The sequence below is a fragment of the Drosophila nasuta genome, chromosome X (genome assembly GCF_023558535.2).
Source record: "Drosophila nasuta strain 15112-1781.00 chromosome X, ASM2355853v1, whole genome shotgun sequence".
In the NCBI taxonomy this organism is placed as follows: domain Eukaryota; kingdom Metazoa; phylum Arthropoda; class Insecta; order Diptera; family Drosophilidae; genus Drosophila; species Drosophila nasuta.
The window spans coordinates 5,013,749-5,035,607 of NC_083459.1; the positions used below are offsets into that span (position 1 = coordinate 5,013,749).

General features: G+C 42.4%; 5 protein-coding genes across 8 annotated transcripts in view; 3 read left to right on the top strand and 2 right to left on the bottom strand.

Moving 5' to 3' along the window:
* The window catches only part of LOC132796050 (GAS2-like protein pickled eggs), a 92,964-nt gene extending 84,716 nt beyond the window's left edge, over positions 1–8,248 (top strand). For both annotated transcript variants that reach the window (XM_060807079.1, XM_060807078.1), the window contains exons 8-11: positions 2,163–2,270; positions 2,368–2,588; positions 4,368–4,969; positions 5,319–8,248. In XM_060807079.1, the coding sequence (XP_060663062.1) occupies positions 2,163–2,270; positions 2,368–2,588; positions 4,368–4,969; positions 5,319–6,607 (2,220 nt within the window). In that variant the 3' untranslated portion in view covers positions 6,608–8,248. The remainder of the gene's footprint in view (positions 1–2,162; positions 2,271–2,367; positions 2,589–4,367; positions 4,970–5,318) is intronic.
* Positions 8,249–11,230: 2,982 nt separating this feature from the next.
* Positions 11,231–12,376, bottom strand: LOC132796082 (calcyclin-binding protein). The gene is made up of 3 exons (XM_060807118.1): positions 12,217–12,376; positions 11,962–12,143; positions 11,231–11,899 (listed from the first exon to the last, which is right to left on the bottom strand). The coding sequence occupies exons 1-3, from the start codon at positions 12,229–12,231 to the stop codon at positions 11,350–11,352; spliced, it is 747 nt and encodes a 248-aa protein (XP_060663101.1). The 5' UTR covers positions 12,232–12,376; the 3' UTR covers positions 11,231–11,349.
* Positions 12,377–12,632: 256 nt separating this feature from the next.
* On the top strand, positions 12,633–14,818 carry LOC132796063 (protein swallow). Its single transcript, XM_060807093.1, has 3 exons — positions 12,633–12,986; positions 13,044–14,012; positions 14,078–14,818. The coding sequence occupies exons 1-3, from the start codon at positions 12,716–12,718 to the stop codon at positions 14,596–14,598; spliced, it is 1,761 nt and encodes a 586-aa protein (XP_060663076.1). The 5' UTR covers positions 12,633–12,715; the 3' UTR covers positions 14,599–14,818.
* A 181-nt stretch (positions 14,819–14,999) lies between these two features.
* LOC132796056 (cell division cycle 7-related protein kinase) lies at positions 15,000–20,652 on the top strand. Of its 2 annotated transcripts, XM_060807085.1 has the most exons (3): positions 15,000–16,140; positions 16,433–16,655; positions 18,452–20,652. In XM_060807085.1, exons 1-3 carry the CDS (start codon positions 15,660–15,662, stop codon positions 20,019–20,021), a joined length of 2,274 nt encoding a protein of 757 aa, XP_060663068.1. In that variant the 5' UTR covers positions 15,000–15,659; the 3' UTR covers positions 20,022–20,652. The 2 variants fall into 2 exon arrangements, with proteins under 2 accessions (XP_060663068.1, XP_060663069.1); XM_060807086.1 differs by lacking the exons at positions 15,000–16,140; positions 16,433–16,655 and adding an exon at positions 18,295–18,366.
* Positions 20,653–20,766: 114 nt separating this feature from the next.
* LOC132796085 (zinc finger protein 593 homolog) lies at positions 20,767–21,816 on the bottom strand. Of its 2 annotated transcripts, none has more exons than XM_060807123.1 (2): positions 21,666–21,816; positions 20,767–21,598 (listed from the first exon to the last, which is right to left on the bottom strand). In XM_060807123.1, the coding sequence occupies exon 2, from the start codon at positions 21,435–21,437 to the stop codon at positions 20,895–20,897; it is 543 nt and encodes a 180-aa protein (XP_060663106.1). In that variant the 5' UTR covers positions 21,438–21,598; positions 21,666–21,816; the 3' UTR covers positions 20,767–20,894. The 2 variants fall into 2 exon arrangements, with proteins under 2 accessions (XP_060663106.1, XP_060663107.1); XM_060807124.1 differs by having other exon boundaries at positions 20,767–21,614; positions 21,666–21,758.
* Positions 21,817–21,859: the final 43 nt, after the last annotated feature.

Sequence of the window (21,859 nt, forward strand, 5' to 3'; positions counted from 1 at the left end):
AACTCAACCTCCCTCTCCTCTCTCCTTCTGCCCCTGACCCCACACCGCAGCAACAGTTGCTGCTGTGGCACGCATACAGCTGTGGCACAGTTCCCAATCATTCCTGCAGTCCTGTCCTTAGCTAACTTCAGCTGACAATGCTCGACTCACGAATACGCTGTAGATATCCTGTTTAATGTGTTGCTCCTTTGACAGCAGCAACCATTCAGTACTCTTTAGAGATCAATTTAGTTACTTGATGCAAAGTTTGAATATATTTTTCAAGTATTAAGATTGCTGAATTGTGATGACAAAGTTAAGTTATTGTTTAGTTGATTAGTTGTAGTTGTTGTTGTTGTTGTTGTTGTTGTTGTTGTTGTTGTTGTTGTTGTTGTTGTTGTTGTTGTTGTTGTTGTTGCTGTGCATGCCCCGCTGACAGTTGACTTGATTGCTGGGTATTTTTTTTTTGGCTTGCAACTAGCGAAGTTCAAAGGTGCAAATGCGTTTTGTCTGTTTGCTTTTTTGTCTCGTTGTTCGTGTTGCAGTTGTTGTTAGCCTGGCCAAAAGTTGAGCTTTGTTAGCGCAGTCCAAAGCAAAGTCGCAGTCGCAGTCGAATTCGAATTCGAAGGCCTGTCAAAGGCGACGTCGCCGGCACAGTAGCTAACTTGGCCAACAGACGCTGCTCAAGCAGCTCCCTACAGACACGAATCAACAACAACATCGACAACGACAACAGCAATACCAACAAGAAGGAGCCAGTTGCCCTGGGCTTTGGTCCAGCTGTCTGTCTGTCTGTCTGGCTGGCTGGCTGACTGTTGACTGCCGAATGGAAGCCAAGTCGATTCGTTTGCTGTTCCGCTCATTTGTTTGATCATTTGCTCGGCCATCGGACAATGGCAGCGCGTGAATTTATGCAGTCGCAATGCATTGCCCACAGCCCATTGATCCACAGCAGCAACACTCGGAACATCGCTGCAGATGAGCGCGTGACACGCAACGAAGTGGATGACAAAAAGAATAAATTAAACTGTACAAGCATCAGCAATAGTTGTGGCTGAAAATACAGAAAATGTTTCGTGAAATGTAGATAAAGAAAGATAGTATAGTAAAAAGGTATAAGACACATATTTGAAACGCAGCTGAAATGATAGAGATGCAACTGTGCTTTATACTTTATAACAGCAATGGAGGCTAGTCAATACTTCCTATCGGTATTGGTATTGGCATTAGCAAGTTGATAGTAGTAAATAACCAGCTGTTGGAAGCTGTAGAGAGTGAGAACTATCGAAAGTGGGCGCCATAAATATACGACGATAGTCAATTGTGTACCATCGATAGTGTCTGCTACTATCGGTAGTGTCGATAGTGCCAACGATTGTTCTCCACCTCTAGTTGGAAACAGATGAGAAGTCTTAAGAATTTGATCAGCAGTCGTCAAAAGTAGAACAGTAGCAGCAATTGTCCTCAGCAGGAAACATTATTATTTCAGTTTATTATACTGTACTACTATTATTATTATTATCTTCGTATATAATATGAATAATAATAATTACATAAATACGTATATAGATAGAAGGCTTTCAATATATATTGAAATTTTCTTTGTATTTATGATCCTCTAGTCGAAGTTTTGAGTTCACAGCAGCCCCTAAAAAATATAATTACAGAATTGAATGAATTGAGTTGAATTTCGAAATGAAAGAACAATAATGTTTTTGAATTTATGATTAAAAATAAACAGTAATGATTTGCAGTTTATTTTACACACGAATTATCGGTGATAAAAATTATACGAATTCAATATTTTAAATCAAATTTTATTATACAATAACTTTCTCTGGTTCAAAGACTTTTTTTTGAAATATCTTTTGGCTAGTCTCACTTCGTGCTCATCTCAACTGTTGCACATCTCTAATGTCGCGTCCAGTTTACAGTCCACAGTCGATAGATAGCTTTGTGGTCGTTGGGATTGCATTTGTTTGGCGTTGTGATCGCCTGTGGCTCTTGATCTTATGCAATGCCCTACGGGGTCACGCCGCGGGTTGACTATAGACACAGAAAGAGAGAGATAGAGAGAGAGGAGAGCGAAAGAGACGGGCGCGAGAGCTGACACATTTTTATACATTTTCTAACATTTTCTTGCTTTTTTTTGTCTTTTTTTGTCTTTTCGTTTTGGATTGCAGGTCAGAGATTTGGTGGAGAAATGCACGTGCCCCTCACAGTTTCCCATGGTGCGCGTCTCCGAGGGCAAATATCGCATTGGCGACACCAAAGTGCTCATCTTTGTGCGCGTAAGTAAAGGCCAAAGCAACAACTCCATACGTACAAAAGAAGTTTCCGATGCCATTGAATGCTCCTCTACAATGCATTTGTGTTCCATCTTTGCAGATCCTGCGATCCCATGTGATGGTGCGTGTGGGCGGCGGTTGGGATACGTTGTCGCATTATCTGGACAAGCACGATCCTTGCCGTTGTCGCGCCCAGCATCGCAGCTCCATCACCGCTCGTCTGCTGCCCCGTAACAGCAACTCGCAGTCGCCCAATGGAACCGGAGGAGGAGGAGGAGGCGGCGGCATCGAACTGCACAATGCGCAGGTGATATACGAACGGTGAGTCAAATCAGTGACAACGACAGCGAGACAGCTTCGCATTAATGTGAAAAACTAAACCGAAAGGGGGTCGGAAGGTGAAGAGAGAGGGAGGTAGAAGGGAGCAGAACATGCATTAAGTTGTTATCGCCAGCGTTAATTGCATGCATAAAGCCGCATAATGATGGTAGAGCGAGCAGCAGCTCAGAATGATGCCACTTGAGTGCTCCATTAGTAGCTCCATTATAAGAGAAGAGTGGGAGGGGAGACGGAAAGAGGAACAGATGCGTCGCAGTTAAGCTAGACAAAATGCACGTCACTTATTCATTTAGCTGGCACTTTAGTAGTACATTTGCATAGTTAGCACAAAGTTAACCGCGAGTGCAGCTTCCCGATTTCATTTCAGAGAAATTGCTTCATCCAATGAGAATATATATGTATTTAGTTAGGTTTGCCAAGAAGTCTTTTAAAATGTACCACATTAATATAATGCAAAATACTAAAATGTTCCGTTCCACTCGTTTCCATCCTTCGCTAGGCAATTCACCCCAAATATTGTTTCCTTATTCGAGTTCCCTACGCTCCAAAACATATATTTTCTTTGTAGGCTGCAATCAATAATATATATTAAGTTAGGGTTAACAACCTTACTCTAAAATATACCAAATTAATGTAGCGAGCAATACTAAAATATACCGCAGGCTTGAAATGCTTGCATATTGTGTTCCATTCCATTCGTTTTCACCCTCCACCTGAAATAGGTTTCACTATTCGAGTTCCCTACGCTCCAAATATATATTTTCGTATGTAGGCTGCAATCAATAATATACATATATTAAGTTAGGGTTGCCATCCTTACTGTTGACAACAAGTAAAATATTAATATTAAAAAAATATACCATATTAACAAAGCGCAAAATACCAAAATGTACCACATGCTTGCAGTGCTTGTGCATTGTGTTCCATTCCATTCCTTTCCACCTTAAATAGGTTTCACTATTCGAGTTCCCTACGCTCCAAAACATATATTTTTCTTTGTAGGCTAAAATATACCAAATTAATGAACAATACTTAAATATACCGCAGGCTTGAAATGCTTGCATATTGTGTTCCATTCCATTCGTTTTCACCCTTCACCTTAAATAGGTTTCACTATTTGAGTTCCCTACGTGCTAAGTAAGTTAGGGTTGCCATCCTTACTGTTGACAACAAGTTAATATTATAAAAAAATAATATTAATATTAATATTAATACTATATTAACATAGTGAAAAATACCAAAATTTAACACAGTGTTTGTTTGCATTGTGTTCCATTCCATTCGTTTCCACCCTCCACCTTAAATAGGTTTCACTCTTTGAGTTCCCTACGTCCCAAAACATTTATTTATGAAGGCTTGTGAAGGCTGCAATCAATAATTGTAGTTTTATTGGCTCCATAACTATTTATAGCTGTGTGTTGTACGCCGACTCATACGACGGAAATACGGTGAAACTATCATCGCTAGTCACTCGTTATCAGTTAGGAGAATTGACCACAATAATCGCTTGAAGATTAGAATTGAAAGGCCTGTTTCAATTGTTATTTGTAGTTGACAATGCACACACGTGAAATGTGATAACAAATAATATATAATATATATATATATATATAATCGATTCGCAAAGATCACGATGTTAATTGTAAATGTTTACTCATCGTGATATTGATCGACTATAAGTCGATGGGAGAATATCAGTGTTCTTTTTGCATTCGCTTCCTCTAATTTTGCATCGTATCTGTATCTCATTCAATTTTTCAGTTCACCGCATGCAGCTCGTCGCATCATCTCCACAACTTCCCCTGGAAACGCAACTGGAGCTGGAGCTGGAACTGGAACTGGAGCTGGTTCCGCCTCGCCCACAGCTAACACCGGAGTTGGTGTCGTGTCGAATCTATCGCCTAGTGCTGGCTTCACAAACAAGCATCGCAGTCGCAGTCCAACGCCACAGCGCAAGTTCCTCAACCAAACGAGCAACGGAAATACAAATGGAATCGGAAACGGAATCGGAGGCGGAGGCGCAACAACGACAGCGACAACAATGGAGACATTGCAGGGATCTCCGAGTCTGGCGAGACGCAGCATGTCGCCAAGTCAGCGTCGTCTGATGAGTGACATGCGCAAGCAGCAGAAACAGAACTCACAGGATGTGCCCAAGGAGGAGACAGCAGCTGGAGTTGCAGGCACAACAACAGGCTCGGCAGGAGCACAGCCGGAACAGAATAGCAAATTCGAGAATATCAGCGACAATGGCAGCGAAATAAGCGATGAGGGCTATCGCAGTCTGGGCGTCATCCAGTCGAACGCACAGAAACGCGAGTCGCTCCACAGTCAGGCCTCCATCGAGGACGCTGAAAGCCAAGGTATGTTCCTTATGTTCCCTAACTATACCCCAAGCTAAAGATAGCCTAAAAATAAGAGTTGAGTGATGTCGGGGATCATTTCTTGCCTATGATAATATGAGAACAGACAAATTTCTGAGACAAACAAAATTCGATTCCTAAATAAGAGAAAAAAGAACTTTCTCATCCATCTTACGGTGTCGGAATATTCGTTTTACTTATGTGTAATGATTTGTTTTTGTTAACTTAACAGTTAGATAATAATTGATCTAAGATTTAAGAACTAAGGTTAAGGTTTCCTATGTATGTCATCCATTTAGAGGACATAATTCTCCTAACTGATAACTATTTTCTGTCTTTCTTTTCATAGCGCGTCTAGATCAAACTTCGAGCGACTCGCAAATTTCGCCCACAGATGAAGCTGAGCCTGAGCAATCAAAGCAACTGCAGCAGCAGCAGCAGCAGCTGGAGGAGCAACCCGAGGAGGGGGAAGAGGAGGACGAGGACGATGAGCCGGACTACATCGATGGTCCGCAATCTCTGCCTGCGGTGTTGGCACTGCCCAAGCCCAAGCTAAACTCCAAGTTTAAGCCCGCCTATACTGTCGACAACAAGTTTGCGCAGTCGGGTGTCTACATCACCGACGACGTGATCACGGTGACCACAGAGCAGGATCAGGAACAGGATCAGGAGCCGGAACAGGAGCCAGAGCGGGAACACATCAAGGTGTCCACCACACAGGCCTCAAGCAAAATACCACGATCGCCGCTGGCGCAGCGACGCCGTCGCAGCAGCATCGATAACAGCACCTGCAGCGGTGCCGGCGGTAGTCTTCAGGATCTGAGCACGCGTTCCGGTGTTGCCACCGCCAGCGGGAGCAGCAGCAGCAGCAACAACTTCAGTCGCAAACAGCCCGTGTATCGCTCGGTGCGACGTCCGCCAACAACAGCAACAGCCACGACAACGGCAGCACGGGGTAACAAGGCATCGCAGTTGCCGCTGGTGCGCGATGTGACGAACACGTGGAGTGGACGCAGTGCAGCGAGTGCTCTGCCCAGCAAGAAGCGTCCCACAATCAGCAGCGATACGTTTACGCCGCCAACAACAACAACGTCGCCGTTTGAGCGTAATGCCAAGACGCGCTCCTCTCAGATCCTCTACGATAGCAACGGACGTCGTGTGCGCGGCTGCAGCAGCTCGCTGACCACATCGCCGGTAAAGAATCATGCCTCATCGCCGCTCGCACAGCAGCTGCTGGAGGCGGCGAGCAGTGCCAAGAACGATGCCCAGATACTCGAAAAGATGAAGACGCTGCTCTCGCGTTACGCCGCCGGCAATCAGCAGCAACACCACAGCAAGGATGCCAAGGAGCAACAGCAACAACAGCAGCAGCCGAGGCCCAGCAGCAATGGGAAAAAGACCCCGGTGTATGAGGACTTTACCAGCGCCTGGGTGCACAGCAATGGCAATCCGGAGCGTTCCGAGAGCTGCTCACCGCCGGCCAAGGCGCGCTCTAAGCGCTCCAGCTCGGCGGCCTCCTCGTGTGGCAGCAATCATTCAGCAGGGGCGGCAGCTGCAGCGGCCGTCATTTCGCCGCGACGGGAACGTGGCATGTCCAAGATTCCGGCGCCAGTGCGTCATCATACGGAGCTTTATTAACGGCACGTGCGGACGCCCAGCGTCCGGACAATTGCGCTCGCCCGTCTGCGGCCAAGGCCCCGGTCGATGTCGCAGGTCAATGTGAAACTACTTCCGAGCGTTTTCTGAAAAACCCCCCCAAAAGAGAAGAACAATAATGAAACTGGACGAAAGGGGAATGGGATTGGGAATGGGCATATGGGGGGTTAGTTAAGGTGTTATGCTACTGTTAGGGTCAAGTTGGAATTGTCCGTCTGTGCGTGCGTGCGTGTGTGTGTGGTTGTGCGTTGAACCGAACCAAAAACCAGAATACAGTCGAACCGAACCGAACCGAACCGAAGCGAATCAGATGCAAACGAAGCGAACGGAACCGTTCCAATGAACCTCATACACAACATACGAGAGTAGATCTATCTATATCCATGTACAGTATAGTACCGTATCTATCTACACATACATACATACATATATATACATATATTTAAAGCGTAATCAATAACAATGCAATTAGAACTGCCTCATCAGGTATCCACAGATGGCGCAACAACAAATCGAAAAAGTTGAACAGAAAAAAACACCCAACAGCACTGTGTTGCATTTTGTACTACACAACAACTACTACTCGCCACTCGTTACTTTCAACCAGTAGTGGGGCACACGTTGGCACACGTCTTCTAATCACAACGCCTCACTCGTTACTTCTGTTCTTGTATTATTTTACTTGCCACTCGTTACTTTCGCATGTGTGCACTCATTGCCTTGCTGACCTGTCACTCGTTATTTTGCATATCAATCATTTATTTTGTAACTCCGCTACATTCCGATGACTCGCACTCGTTGCATTTCTTTTCTATACGCTAACTCGTTTTATTACTCGCTGCACATTATTATTTGTTGCATTTGCGAGCTGCGTACTCGCCACTCGTTAACCAGCATTCGTTGCTTCATCACTCGCCACTCGCTAGTCGTTGATCTCGTTGCTAGCGAGCAGTGAAAACTGTTTTTTCCTTTTTGTTTTTTTGGGTACTTTGATTGTTGTTGCGCCAAGTGAACCAAACATTTACAATCCAAAATTGAGACTTTCAACAAACAAAATTTTACAAATTTCCAGCTATAATCGATTTTTTTAATAGCACTAAGAAGAGAGTGAAACATTTTAAAATACATATATATACATATATATATATATGAGAATGCATAACTGTCGTGATAGAACTTAGTAGAATCCCCTCAAGATCCCCTCAGATTCCCATATATAAAGGAGAATGCGTAATTTTCTAGAAGTTTTATGATTAGAAGAAAAAAACACATACACAGCAATATCACACACACACACACACACAGATACACAGACAGAGACACGCACATGAATGTAGTGTATATAGAAGTGGAAATTCGTAGGACTGATTGTTGTGCGTGTATTTGTGTGTGTGGTTGTGTGTGTGTGCGATGTGTGTGTGTGTGTATGTGTGCGATGTGTGAGTGTGTGCAAGTGCTTGCTATTTTCCAGCATAGTCTTAGAAAAGGAACATTTATTTTTATATACAAAGCAAGCGAGAGAAAGGGAAAAGCTTTTAACACAAGAAAATGCGATTTTACAGCAAAAAAAAAAACAAAAGAAAAGAAACGAAGCGGAAAAGAGAAGAGAGTATCATAGTACGATTTGATATGGTATTTATGGTATGTTAGTATATGCAGTAGTTAGGCAACAAGGTTCCGATCACAGAGCGTAGAACAAACGAATTTGGTGCTTTACTTAGGTCAAGGCAAACACACACTTACAACACAGATATACAAACACAATATCTTTATCTTTATTGATATCTAATTCCGATTTCCCCCCTATAAAAAAACAAGTCACAAAATCTTTTCGAATCTTACAAACACTTATAATGGATACTACTTACTTATAATACTATCTATATCGCAGCCCATAACCTTACTATCGATAATGTCGACAAAGGGACAAGAGACGAAGGGAGAGAGAGAAACAGTTATCAGAGAGATCAGTAATAAATATATTTGCTTAGTTTAACTGCAATGATGACGTATTATTGCATATAAATAATTTGCTTTTTTTTTAATGTTTTTTTTAATTGTGTGGATTAAAGTTAACCCATAATTAGTACGTCGTACCTTTTACATGATATACATATATTGTATATTATATATATTGCATATGCTTTGTTTAATCTTTGTTGGAATCGGCCTTAATAATATCTTCAAACTTGACGTGTTCTGTTCGATGTTTGTTAAATGATTTCCGAGTTGAGTGTAAACCAAACATACATAATTATTCTATAATTATATATATATATAGACAACATACACATATACTTAAACAATTAAACACACATACATATATGCTCTGTATACATATATATACTATATACAAATCGAGAGCTCTGGCTCCTAACTATGCTAATTCACAACCAATTATTACGAGACATATATTTAGATCAAATCAAAACACAACAATTAATGATTTCTGCAATGAAGAGAGAGTTGAACAATTTAATTGTTTACAACACACGCACATACAAAATGTAAGAATTGAAATTGCTTAACTATAATTGAATAACAATATAACAATAAGAACGGACGGACGGACGGACGAACTGATAGACAAAGCATCTGCTGATGTGTTTCTCCTTTTCTCTCAATTATATTTTGCTCTAACTTCCTTTTTTTTTGAATTGTTATTTTCGGGGAAATTGATAAAATGCAAAAAAACATATATGAAAATGTATTTAAAATACAATTAATTAATACGAAACCATTTAAAGCAAACTAACTATTAAAAATGGAATAGATTACATTACGAATACATGTATTGCAAGCAAAACAGCAAACAACATTATTGATTTTAATCACAAGAATTTAATACAAATAAATACGAGTATATACGCTATACCAAATCTGTTCTTCTTTATGATGATTATTCATATACATATACAATATATATTTCGATATGGTTCGCACTTGTTTTCGTGGCATTCCGTAAGTATGTAGAAGTCGCCTGTCTGCATAATAATTATAGAAAAATGGAGTCATTACGCACGATGGATGACATCTCGCTACACTTGGCTGCGAAATTTGTGCGCAACGAGTCATCGCTGTGCTCACCACCTGTCTCTCGTCAAGGTAAATTAGCGAGTGCATCTAATTAGCTAAAATCAGACGTTTTGCTTTCTCAACATTTTTGACAGCTAATTAATGCATTCAAATTCGAATTCGGATTCGGATTTTAATTAAAGATTCTACGTTGCCTATCACCAAGGCGCTGAATTGGGTATCAATTATTATTTTTAAATGGACGATCGAAATTAAAACTACATAAATTTGATTAAACTTCAAAAAACCAATTTGAAAAAAAAAAGACTTTTAGTGATGGTGAGACCGAGAGAGGGAAATCCCTATAGTAAGTTTAAATATCAATGAGGTATCCTCAATATATAGTATAAAAAGTGAATAATAAAAGAATTAATTATATTCTTTCACAGGTAGTCAAGTAAATATTTAATATTGCTAACTTTTTTTATAAATTATTTTCGGGGAATTGTTCACACACACGTTGTTGTTCTAATTAACGTGGTATTAGTTGTTGTAGAAGGTGTTGTTTTTATTATTTCAGTGCATGTAGTTGTTATTGTTATTGTTAAATTTAATTCACTGCCAACGGCTAGAGCCACGTCAGCAAGTAAAATGCCAGGCGAACATAAACAAGCAGCAAGCAGAAATACAACAAGTCACTCACCTGACGCCATCTATCCGTTGCTATATCAGTAAATTAGTTTTTGTTGTTAAGATTCGATGCTGCTGCAATCGGCTCAAAAGTGACATATCAGCAAGTGAAATACCAGGCGAACATAAATCAGCAGCAAGCAAATTTACAAAAAATTATTTGTGGCGCCATCTATGGTTTGCTACTGAAAACACAATAATATTTGTTCATCCTTAAAGTATGCCAAAAAAAATTGTATAGCGCAGCAAGCAGTTCATCAGCAAAATAATTTGTGTAGCATACTTTCAGGATGAGCAAAATTATATTATATTTTCAAAATTGGCGCCACTCAGTAAGCAAATGATTTTCGGCATTTCTGCTTGCTGCTGATTTATGTTCGCCTGGTATTTCACTTGCTGACTTGTTACTTTTTAGCCGTTTCTGGTGAGATCGCACAACAACAACAACAACAACTGCATCGTCCACTACAACAACAACAACCGCTTCGACCATTACAACAACTATATCAGTAGCAACAACCACAGCCAAATTCAGGAGAAGAGAAGCTGACAACTCTGTGGTCATCTCAGAGAAGACTTGCTGCGTTGTGGATCCTAAGCAAGTAACTTTCTGCCTAACTACTTGCTGCCCACTTCTGTTGGCCTGGTAGAATATTTCAAATATTGATTTCTTTACTAAAAATTGCAATACAATAAATATCTGTCAAATGGGTAACAACAACAACTGCGTCTACTACAGTTCAACAGTTCCCCTTTAAAACATTTGAACAGGACTTTTAGATACTTACCTTTTTAAGGATATAAATGATCCTTTTAATATCTTCCTCAGTTTTCTATATTGTCCTTACCCTTTTCAATATCTGCTTCAATATTTCTTATTGAAGTTTTTACATTTGCACATTATTGTATTATGTTATTTTAGTTTTATTTTAAACTTGTGGAATTTTACGCCAGCATCTCCATACATACATTTATCAATTTTGTGCATATCACATTAAGTATGTGAATACGTCTCCTATCTACAAATTTCCCAGACTGCCGAGATCCCCAAGTCCGCCGAGACCACCGCCTAGGCCACCACCAGGACCACCGTTAGCATCCTGACCAAAACGCGCCTTCTCCTGACTTTCAGTCCAGGCCTTGGCAATGACCTGTTTCGTCTTTGAATCGCCGCTGTTGTACATTTTCTTCATAATGTTGACCAGCGCCTCCTCTGGATTTGCATTATCCTTGGCCAATTCGTTGTCCGCCTTCTGCTTCAAGCGCTTCTGTATGGATGTGAGCACGTCCCAGTTTTGGCCCTCCTCTGCTTTCTTCAAATAAATGGCCACCATGTCGGTCTTTATTTTGCGGTAACTCTTCGCTACATCGATGGCAAACAACAGATTGTTGACGCTCAATCCAAAGTCCTTCCCATTAAGATCGCGCACGTGCAGCTGCAGTGAGTGTTCTGTGTAGTTGACAGTGACCGCATCTTCTTGGCATTGCTGTACGCCATTTAGCGTAATGAATAGCTTCACAAACTTGGCACTCTGATCCCAGCCATAGTCGGTTAATTCGTGCAAATATCTACGAATCAGTAAAATTTCACATTTAGTCTTAGTTGAATTCAACTACATACACTTACTTACCTTTTAGTATCGCTGCCAGCTGTGCCACCAGATGCCTGGCGTTCAGCAGCCAGGCGCGCCTTAATCTCCAAATTGATAATTTCCCGATCCACTTCGGCTTTGGCCTGCGTTAAAGCCGCCTTAACACGCGCTCCCTTCGCCTGCTCCAACAACGCGCCGAATTCGCTAGAATCCGCCTTGAGCTGTTTGTTTGTAATACAAAATATAAAAATATCAGATAGATGTAATACGTAGTTAATAGCAAGTATAACTCACCTGTTCTAGAGACATTGTTGAATTGTCTGTAAATTTAGCTGGGGACCTTACAAAACAAAAAATTTACGTTCTATTAGAAATTTCGAGCAACTATGATGCCGGCTCGTGCAGAAAAGCAGGGCTGTCATTCAGCTACAGCGTGACTGCAGCTTTTATCTAAGAAAAGCACTAAAATATACCATCTACATTATTAGACAGTATAAATGTTTATCGATAAAATATATTGCGCGACCATATTTAAAATTGCCCTTTCTACTTAATTAGTGTTTATACGAAATGTAGTAATTTATTAGTTGATTGATATTGATATGATACATATTTACAATTAATGGATTATAGCTATTATTAAACAGCATATTCGATTGTATACAGTATTTTAGCTTGCTGGTCACACCACTCGAGCTTTCTAACTAACTGTAACGCCGCCTTTCCAACTGTAATTATAAAGGTTAAATGTGAAACGTGCAGTGCAAGTGAAAATTTATGTATTTTTTGTAACATGAGTTTGATGGATGAAAGTTTTCCCTCAGATGAACTCTTCGACGAGTTGAACAACACAAGAGCTAGCAAATCAAACAGCTTGCAGCGGCAATACAGCGTTTGTCACAATATTCCCACCACATCGGGATCGGTAGCAACGGGCAACGAACATTTCCAGATTTCCGGAAACAATGAGACGCCATTTCTAAACAGCGATTGCTCGGAAGAAACTTGCGCCAGCGATCCTGTGGGACTCGAGCATGATCACGATCGCGATGAGGTCAAGAATGGTGAATAGGCATATAAAGATAAATGTTATGATCGAGAGTTAAGAACAATTTTCACAGACTTGGGCAACAATGAGGGGCAGCAACTGGGCAGGGCGAGGAACAGCAAAGCGATATCCTATCAGGACATTCACTCAGCATACACGAAGCGACGCTATAAGCATGTGACCAGCAAGGTGGCAAAATATATTGCCGAATTGGATGGCAAAGGCAGCAAGGGAAAAGGCGGACAGTTGGGCAGCAATGCTAACTCTGCTGGGGCATTTCAACGGCATCGTTCGATGCCCGAAACATTGACGCCGCGAGACGATAACGACGATCGTCACCATCAGCAGCATCAGGAGGAATCCATGTCTGTGGCAAACAGCAGCGATACAAACACAGCACATCCTCGAGACGAAAGTTACGAACGTCTGATGAATGAAAATTACTTTTTGGATTCAAGAAAAAACTTCTTGGAGACAATGCTGCGCGAATCTAGCGACAAGCTGCAGCGACAGTCTGGCCATAACAACTACTTGCAGTCGCGACTCTATAAGGAGATGGACGAAAACATTGCTCTGCGGAACAACATTGATCTGCTTCGCAACGAACTAATCGAATACAAGAACAAACAGCAATGGCAGCAGTCCAATAAGTGTTTGGCAGGAACACAAACAGGAACAGGAAGCGGGCCCTCTTTGCACTCTTTCATGTACTATCCGATTGCGGCGAGCAATGACAACACAGTTGTCACGACGGCCACACAAACCGATCTGCCAACGCATCTTTCGCCTCTGTACAATTTGTCGGACATGACTGCGATTGCGGCAACTGCAACACCGCACTTCAATGCCAATCTTAATGACATCACTTACGATAGTCGCGATGGTTCCATCGAAATACCATTGCTCAGTGTGCAGCCCACAACACGACACCGGGACACCATGATGACCAATAACAACAACCACAATATGATGCGACTTGCGTTAAACTTTAGCAATGACAGCGCTGAAGTGGATGCCAATGGCAATTCTATCAACATTATTGGTAAAGTCATCTTACATATAATAGAATTAAATCAATAGACAATAAATCAAGCAATCCACCTTCAGCAATTCGTAGCGATGCCAATGGCAATCTGTTGCAGCCCAGTAGATCATCAAATCTCAATGGCAACGCAACAACCAACAACTCGGACAGCAGCCAACCTAGTAGCAATGATTCCGCCATCGAGATTGCGGAACGCCATGAAGAGATGCATTCACCGCCGCCGCTTCTTCGTGGAGAGACATTCACATTTCGTCCAGCGCGCAATTGGAATCAACGCAAGATCCTTTATTTTGATAAGCACTGTAATCGTGTCACCGATCTAATACCATTGAATGTGGTCCATACGTCCAGCAGTTCCACCGAGAATGCCCACAATTCTAACAACTCAAACCAATCCATTATCTTTAGCCAGCACACGACAAACACATTTGGGCGACGTCTGAGGAAATCGTTCGCATCCCGTATTTTGCGAATCCTTGGACCTTGTGCAAGTTGCGATGATCCCAATCAAACTTTGGATGCATCCAATGGCACATATATGGTTGGCATTCCACTTCTAAACGAAAATTCTAGTCGTGTATAATTTGTATTTCTTGTTTGTATAATGCTTACGTTACGCTGGCCGTTTGCAAGAATAGTTTACGTTTTATTATCTCATCGTGTTTTGAAGATGATCCAAATCGTTTGTATTCATTTTTATGTTTTGTAGTATTTATATGTATTTATGCATTTATTTAATTATTTTAGTCAATATTTAAATGTAGTTTGTTCCTCCATTTTCTCAAATACAAGTATACTTATTGCAATGTACGAGACACTTTGAATATTCTGTTTGAAAAATTGCGCCTTGTTTGTGGTGTGTATTGAAATACTTAAATATACCAATGTGTCAAGATATTAGTATATTCTCCTATATACAGCAAAAAGTGTAACCAGCTGGCTATTATGCAAGTGATACCAATGGCAGTATTTCGAGAAATCAAGTTTCGGTTACACTGACTGGCGGTTTCCCATAGCCAGAGTAAATAAAATATTTGTGCCCTATGGTCGCTTTTAATTAGAGGATGATAGTACTGTAAGTGCGGCGGCTGTCTAGTGCTCCTCCAGCTGATATTCGCCAACATCGTGGTTCACAACAAACCGTTCATATGACGTAGAAGGCGGCGGCGGCGGCGAGTGACGGCGGCAGCAGCAGCGACGCAACAAACACAACAACAAAAATATACATATAGCAAAAAAGTAAGCGGTTCAATTTTCGAGACTAGCCGAGAAAAGCTCGTCGTCGTCAGTTATCAGACATCATTCAACACTTTCGTTTGGCAAAACTCAAAAAAGAAATGCACTAAATTCGAAGAACGTTTGGACAAAATTTTCATGTATTTATAGAGCACACAAATCATCATCCTCCTTCACATCAACAAGAACAACAACGTTACTCAAGAGGGTGGCGATAAAAACAACTGCACGACAATAACAATAACGTAATCTCTTGGAAGGGAGCAGCAACAACCAGAATAAACCAGACATATTTCCAACTTAATCCGGTCGCGCAACCTTTCATAGGCAGGACACGCCGATGCTGCTCTCGACGGCTGGAACTGTAACTGTAACGGTAACGGTAACTGCAACTGGAACGCCTGGCAAATGGATAAATTCATCAATTCCGGATCCGTATCCGGATCAGGCTGCTACGGTCATCACAATGCAAATGCAACGCTCGTAGCGGCAGCTCCAACAATAGCAGCAACAAAGCATTGTCAGAGACTGTCCAACAACAACAACTTCAGAGCCAGGCAGCAGCAACAACAACAGCAACTTATCAATACAACAGTTGGACGTGCTGGAAATTCCAGTCCCAAATTGGCAGCGACATTTCAAGGTATGAGTGTGAATGTTGTGCAGAGTGCTGCTACAATCCTGCCAAAGCAGGCGCAAATCATTGGACAACAGCGGCAAGCGACACCAAACAACAACAACAACAATCTAAATCACAATCAGAAACTGCTCAAACCGCCTGGAATGATAGAACAGCAGCAGCAGCAACAACAACAGCAGCAGCAGCAGCCGACAATTGTTGGCAGCGTCAGCGGCATCATCAGGACGAAACCGCGCAACAAAAGCGAAGGTAGGCAACCATTTTGATTTTTTCTTTTCGATTTCTTGGCAGCACTGATTTTTGTCGTGTGTGCGTGCATGCATGCGTGTGTGTGCGTCTTTCAAATCTATTTTTGTGCACAACTTGCGTTGAGCAAGAGCATGAGTGACAAATGAGAGCAAGAGAGAGAGGGGTAGGAGTAGGGTTAGAGGGTATGCTAGCAAAACGAAATGAGACAAACTTATTACACATATGTTTTGTACATAATATACTAATTATTAATAATTCAATTGTCTTCTCTTGCTATCTCTGTTTTATATAGAAGCCATCGGTGATTTACTGCAGCGCATTCCAGACATTGGTCACATCTTCGATGTGCACAGCCGCATTGGCAACGGCACTTTTAGCACCGTGCTGCTGGCCACACTCAAACGCGAGTCCTATTTGCCGGACAGCAAACGGCGCAAGTTTGCGATCAAACATCATATACCCACTAGCCATCCTGATCGCATTATGAAGGAGCTGCAGTGCATGACCGATATGGGGTATGTATAATACATATATTGCATATCTTGGCATATGCCATATGCCATAACCAAATTCAAATTAAAATCCTCCATATACGAATGTACATACAAACATACATATATACTACAACAAACGACCCCAAACAGCTTTCATAATTTGTGTGGTATGTGCGGTGGTGGCCACCTTAAAACGTTAAGAGAGCGCGTCACGAACTACGTCAGTCGGCAGCCAAAGCCATGTAGACACATCTCCTCCATTCTACGTGCCTACGTCAATACGTCATTGCAATTTATTTAAGTTGCCGTTGTCGTCGTTGCCATTGGCCCCACACAACAACGTTTATTGCACTTTCACACACCATTCACGTGCCCTGCTCTCTCAGTTACACAGACTCTCTATCTCCCTCTCTGCCTGCTTACTCGCTCTTGCTCTCTGTGGTGCGACGCATTTCGCATTTGGTTTGCTCGTGTAACGTTTGTTTACAAATCATACAAACAATAAATACTAACACATGTCTGTCTGTGCTTGGATGAGAGCCGTAAATACATATGTATATTCATTTATCGATAAGTGATGCAAAGTGGGTAGTGGGAGGTAGAGAGGTGGGCAATTAGTTGAACATGTCCTGTCTAGCCGCATTTATCGATTATGCTTATGCTTATCGATAGACGGCATGCTACTTAGCTGAGCGATTAGATAAGCTCCAAAAACAAACACTGACCACATACCTTCCGTATGCGTGTGTACATGCGCGTTTGCATGTGTGTTGCTGTCTTGCTGTCTGTTTTTGTTTGTTTGTTTGTGTATTTAGCTAAACTGTTCAATTCCGCTTTGAACTACCTTGAACAAGGTTATCATCATTAAAGTTTTAAACCATTAACGAGAAGCCAGCTGGCTGCGTTCGATATATTCCGTTAGGGATTGTGCGCTGTCGATTGTTTGTGTTTGTTGTCTTGCATTATTTATTAATGTGCTTCGCCTCGCCTCAGCCAATTGTTTCGTGAGAAAGAGACGGAGAGGCAGAAAGATAGATGCAGACAGGCGACAGCGTGACGCTTTGTGCGTGGGCAGAGCCAGAGCAGGTGGGCGAGCGGTGCTGGGTGGGTGGCTGTTTCTGTTTGGGTGACTACACAGCATACTTATTAGTCAGGCAAGACAAGCCAACCGGCCGGCCGGCTAAAGCTCTCCTTGCTTGCACTCTGCTCTCTCTATCTTCTCTAAAAGTATATGTAAGTGTGTTTGAGTGCGAGTGTGTGTTTGTGTCTGTTTTTTTTTTTGCCTGGGTCCCCTGTCTTTCGCTCTCGCATTCGTTTTCTATATCGTTCTCTATCCGTGTTCAATTTGCGCAAATTCCGTTTGCCCAATTGCGTCATAGCACCGTCGTCCGTCGCTCGTTGATGATAATTATGACTATTGGGCCCCGCGGCTTGGGTCGTGCGCAATGCTAGGCGAGAAATTATCATCGCTGTGACGTCGGTCACATTGCTGTCGTCGCGACGTGGGCGGCATGGACATCTTACGTTGTTTCTTTACGCGCTTACGTTCTAAGCTCTAACGTCACTGAAAAACTTCAAGATGGCGTCCTTTGAAAATAGTATGCAATTGCTAAGCAGTAACCTAAAATCTTTAGATCGAAATGTATTACGTCAAAATGTATCCTTTTTTGACTAACTTTTAATTCGTTATAGTTAGGGGAAAAGTTAAATATCAAACTATAGTAATTTCCATGTAATTTCATCATATTTCGTGCAGCGATGACAATTTCTGAACTAATCCCGAACTCCTTTTCCTCTCTCTCTCTCTCTCTGTCTAGCGGCACGGATAATGTGGTGGGGATCCACTGTTGCCTGCGCTGCGATGCCTCGGCTGCCTTTGTGATGCCGTACATGCCGCACGATCGCTTCCACGACTTCTACACCAAAATGGATGTGCCCGAGATTCGAATGTATATGCGCAATCTACTCCTTGCTCTGCGTCACGTGCACAAGTTTAACATCATCCATCGGGATGTGAAGCCCAGCAATTTCCTCTACAATCGTCGCCAGGGGCAATTTCTGCTCGTCGACTTTGGGCTGGCGCAGCATGTGAATGTGAATAGCAGCAGTACCACAGCATCAATGTTAAACGCTGGCAGCCAGCAACCAACGCTCCAGGTACAGAAATCCTGCACAGGTATCCTAAGCAGCAAGCGGCCACGGGAACGAGACTCTTTGGTATCAGCATCGCAGCAGCAGCAACAACAACAGCAGCAGGAGGCAAGTGTCACCGATGTGCAATTGGGTGGCGCCGTGAAGCGCATGCGTTTAATCGAGGAGACGACGTCCACGTCGAGCAACTGCTGGAGCAAGATGCCACTGAAGCCGGTCAATGAGATTGCGCAGAGCAGTAGCCGCGCAGCTGCTGCCGAGCTGCCTTCGGATAATCCCAAGCAGAGCGATGCGATCAATGCCAGTCAATCGCAGATCCAGGCCCAGACAGTGCCGACAACAATAGCGCCAGCTGCAACAGCAGTGGGAGCAGAAGCTGGAGCTGGAGCTGGAGCAACTCCAGCAACCGCTGCCAACAAGTACAACACAAATCGCGGAGCTGGCGGAGGCGGCGCTGTGGGTAGCGGTGGCAAGTGTTATTGCTTTGCCAATCCCTCGGTGTGCCTCAACTGCCTGATGAAGAAGGAGGTGCATGCATCCAGGGCCGGCACACCGGGCTATCGTCCACCCGAGGTGCTGCTGAAGTATGCGGATCAAACAACCGCTGTGGATGTCTGGGCAGCCGGTGTCATCTTTCTATCGATACTCTCTTCAGTCTATCCATTCTTTAAGGCGCCCAATGATTTTGTGGCCCTCGCCGAGATTGTCACGATATTCGGAGATCGGGCGATCAGGAAGACAGCATTGGCGCTGGAGCGCATGGTGACGATCAGTCAACGCTCGAAGCCGTTGAATTTGCGCAAGCTGTGCCTGCGTTTTCGGCATCGTCAGATCTTCAGCGATGCGCAAATGATACGCAAATATGAGACGCCCGATGGCCGATGCGATGTGTGCAAGAACTGTGATCAATACTTCTTCAATTGCCTGTGCGAGGATAGCGAGTATGTGACGGAACCACTCGATCCCTATGAATGCTTTCCAAGCAGTGCATACGATCTGCTTGCCCGCCTGCTTGAGATCAATCCGCATCAGCGGATCAGTGCCGAGGAGGCGCTGCAGCATCCCTTCTTCAACGAGCCGCAGTTGCCCAACAACAATGCAATCAGGCAATCATCGTTGGCATTGACAACGTCGCGCAGGCGCGCTCCCAAGGCGCCAGAGGGAATCGCAGTGGATATGGCAGCGGTTGCTGGAGCCGCCGAGGAGCAACTGCATCCGGCTCTGAACAAACTGTGAAACTAGTCGAAACTACACAACAATCTGCAACACATAAAAACTATCTATATATATATATTTGTATGTGTATGTGAAACCACCTTAGAACTTAATCTTCACCAGTGTCCAGGTGATGTATATATGTACATATGTATATATATCATCATCACAATTCATCATGCAACTCACTCATCTTTGATCTAAGTCCTTAAAGTTTTTCGTAGAGAACGTCGTGTTATACTCAAGAAATATGCGCAAATCCCAAGCATGGATTTTCCATATCATCATCATCTACACCAAATAAAACATGTAATCTTAAATTCTAAAATGTAAGCTAAGTTAAAAATGTTTTTTTTTTCTTTTGTAAGTAAAAAATGTTATGTTGGCAGCGTATAACAGTATAATATCAGCTATACCTATTTGTATTATATAGAATGTATACCATGTTGTATAATTCGAATAGTTATTAAAACACACACAGATATACACAAAGAAAAACATATATTAATACATAAGCCCCTTTATAGGGTAAAACAAGCTATTGAGCTGACATCATTATACTGATACATATGTGTATATATATACAAGTATATGTAACTCTTGATGTGTATATACAAAACAAATATATTTATACGATGCTATTTGAAATGAATCCAAAATGCGTGTTTATCCTCAATTTCCAATCGTAAGTGTGATCCAAATAATTCAACTGGTTTTGTCAGGTTCTTAACGATTATGTCGAAAGTTAATTCAAATATTGCAAATATTTGCAGTCTAGTTAACAAATTAAGTTTATTATTTGAAAAGACTTTACATATCATATGTAAAAAAAAAGAATTGTAATCTATACTAAGAGTTGGGTTTACTGACGCTTAAGAACTGTTTATGACATTTTTATGTGGCCATTTTCTTGGTTCGCTTTCTGGACGCTTTCTTCGACTTTGTTGTCGTCACTGGTTCATCCTCCTCCTTCTCCTCTTCTTGTTCCTGCTCCATGGCATTGCTGCTCGCGGCATTGTCATCGGGTACCTCCTCGACTTTAATGCGCTTGCCGGCGATGACATCTTCCTTGCTGGGCTGAGTGGTGATTACGCGCTTCTTGGGCTTTTGGAAGCTGCCGCGACCCGCCGCACGCTCCGATTCCTCAATGCTGTAGGGCTCCGTTTCAAGCGCCTTCATGCGACGCTTGTGGACTTTGGTGCGAAAATGCGCTTGCATCGCTGTGTCATCGATAAAGTATTTGGCGCAGTGCACACAATAGAATTGGGCAAAGCCCGGCTTATCCAGGTCCACGTTTTGATTGATCAATTCGCCGCTGCGCGTCTTCAGATCATCATCGATCTGATCAAGATCCCGGCGACGGTTACGCACACGCCAGCGACGCTGCAGATGCGTATCGCCATAGTGCATCTTCTTACGCTTCTGTACCATACCCATCTTGAAAGAGTTTTTCCTTTTCCTCTTCGCACAAACACAAAAAAAAATTCAGTCCCGGTTTGTGATGGCGACTACACGTGTTTTGTTTTGAAGCACTTCGCTTGCGCAGAATTATAATTAGTTGCTCAAACTCAGTCCAAGGATTCAACAAATCTTCAAAGCTATTCAAAGAAAACACTAATCAGACAATTTGTATTGAATAACAATTGCGTTTGTTGTTTTACTCACACGAATAATTAATAAACGATATCTTAGACAATTTACTGCGCATAAATACTTATACAAAAATAAATCAATAGGTACACACTGTCACAGCTGCCTGCTGATAGCATTTCAGTGTGTACACACTCTATGCAGTCGCAATGTAAACGAATCGCCACCTGTGTGTATGCACGGCACAGCTGTTTTTTTTATTTATTTAT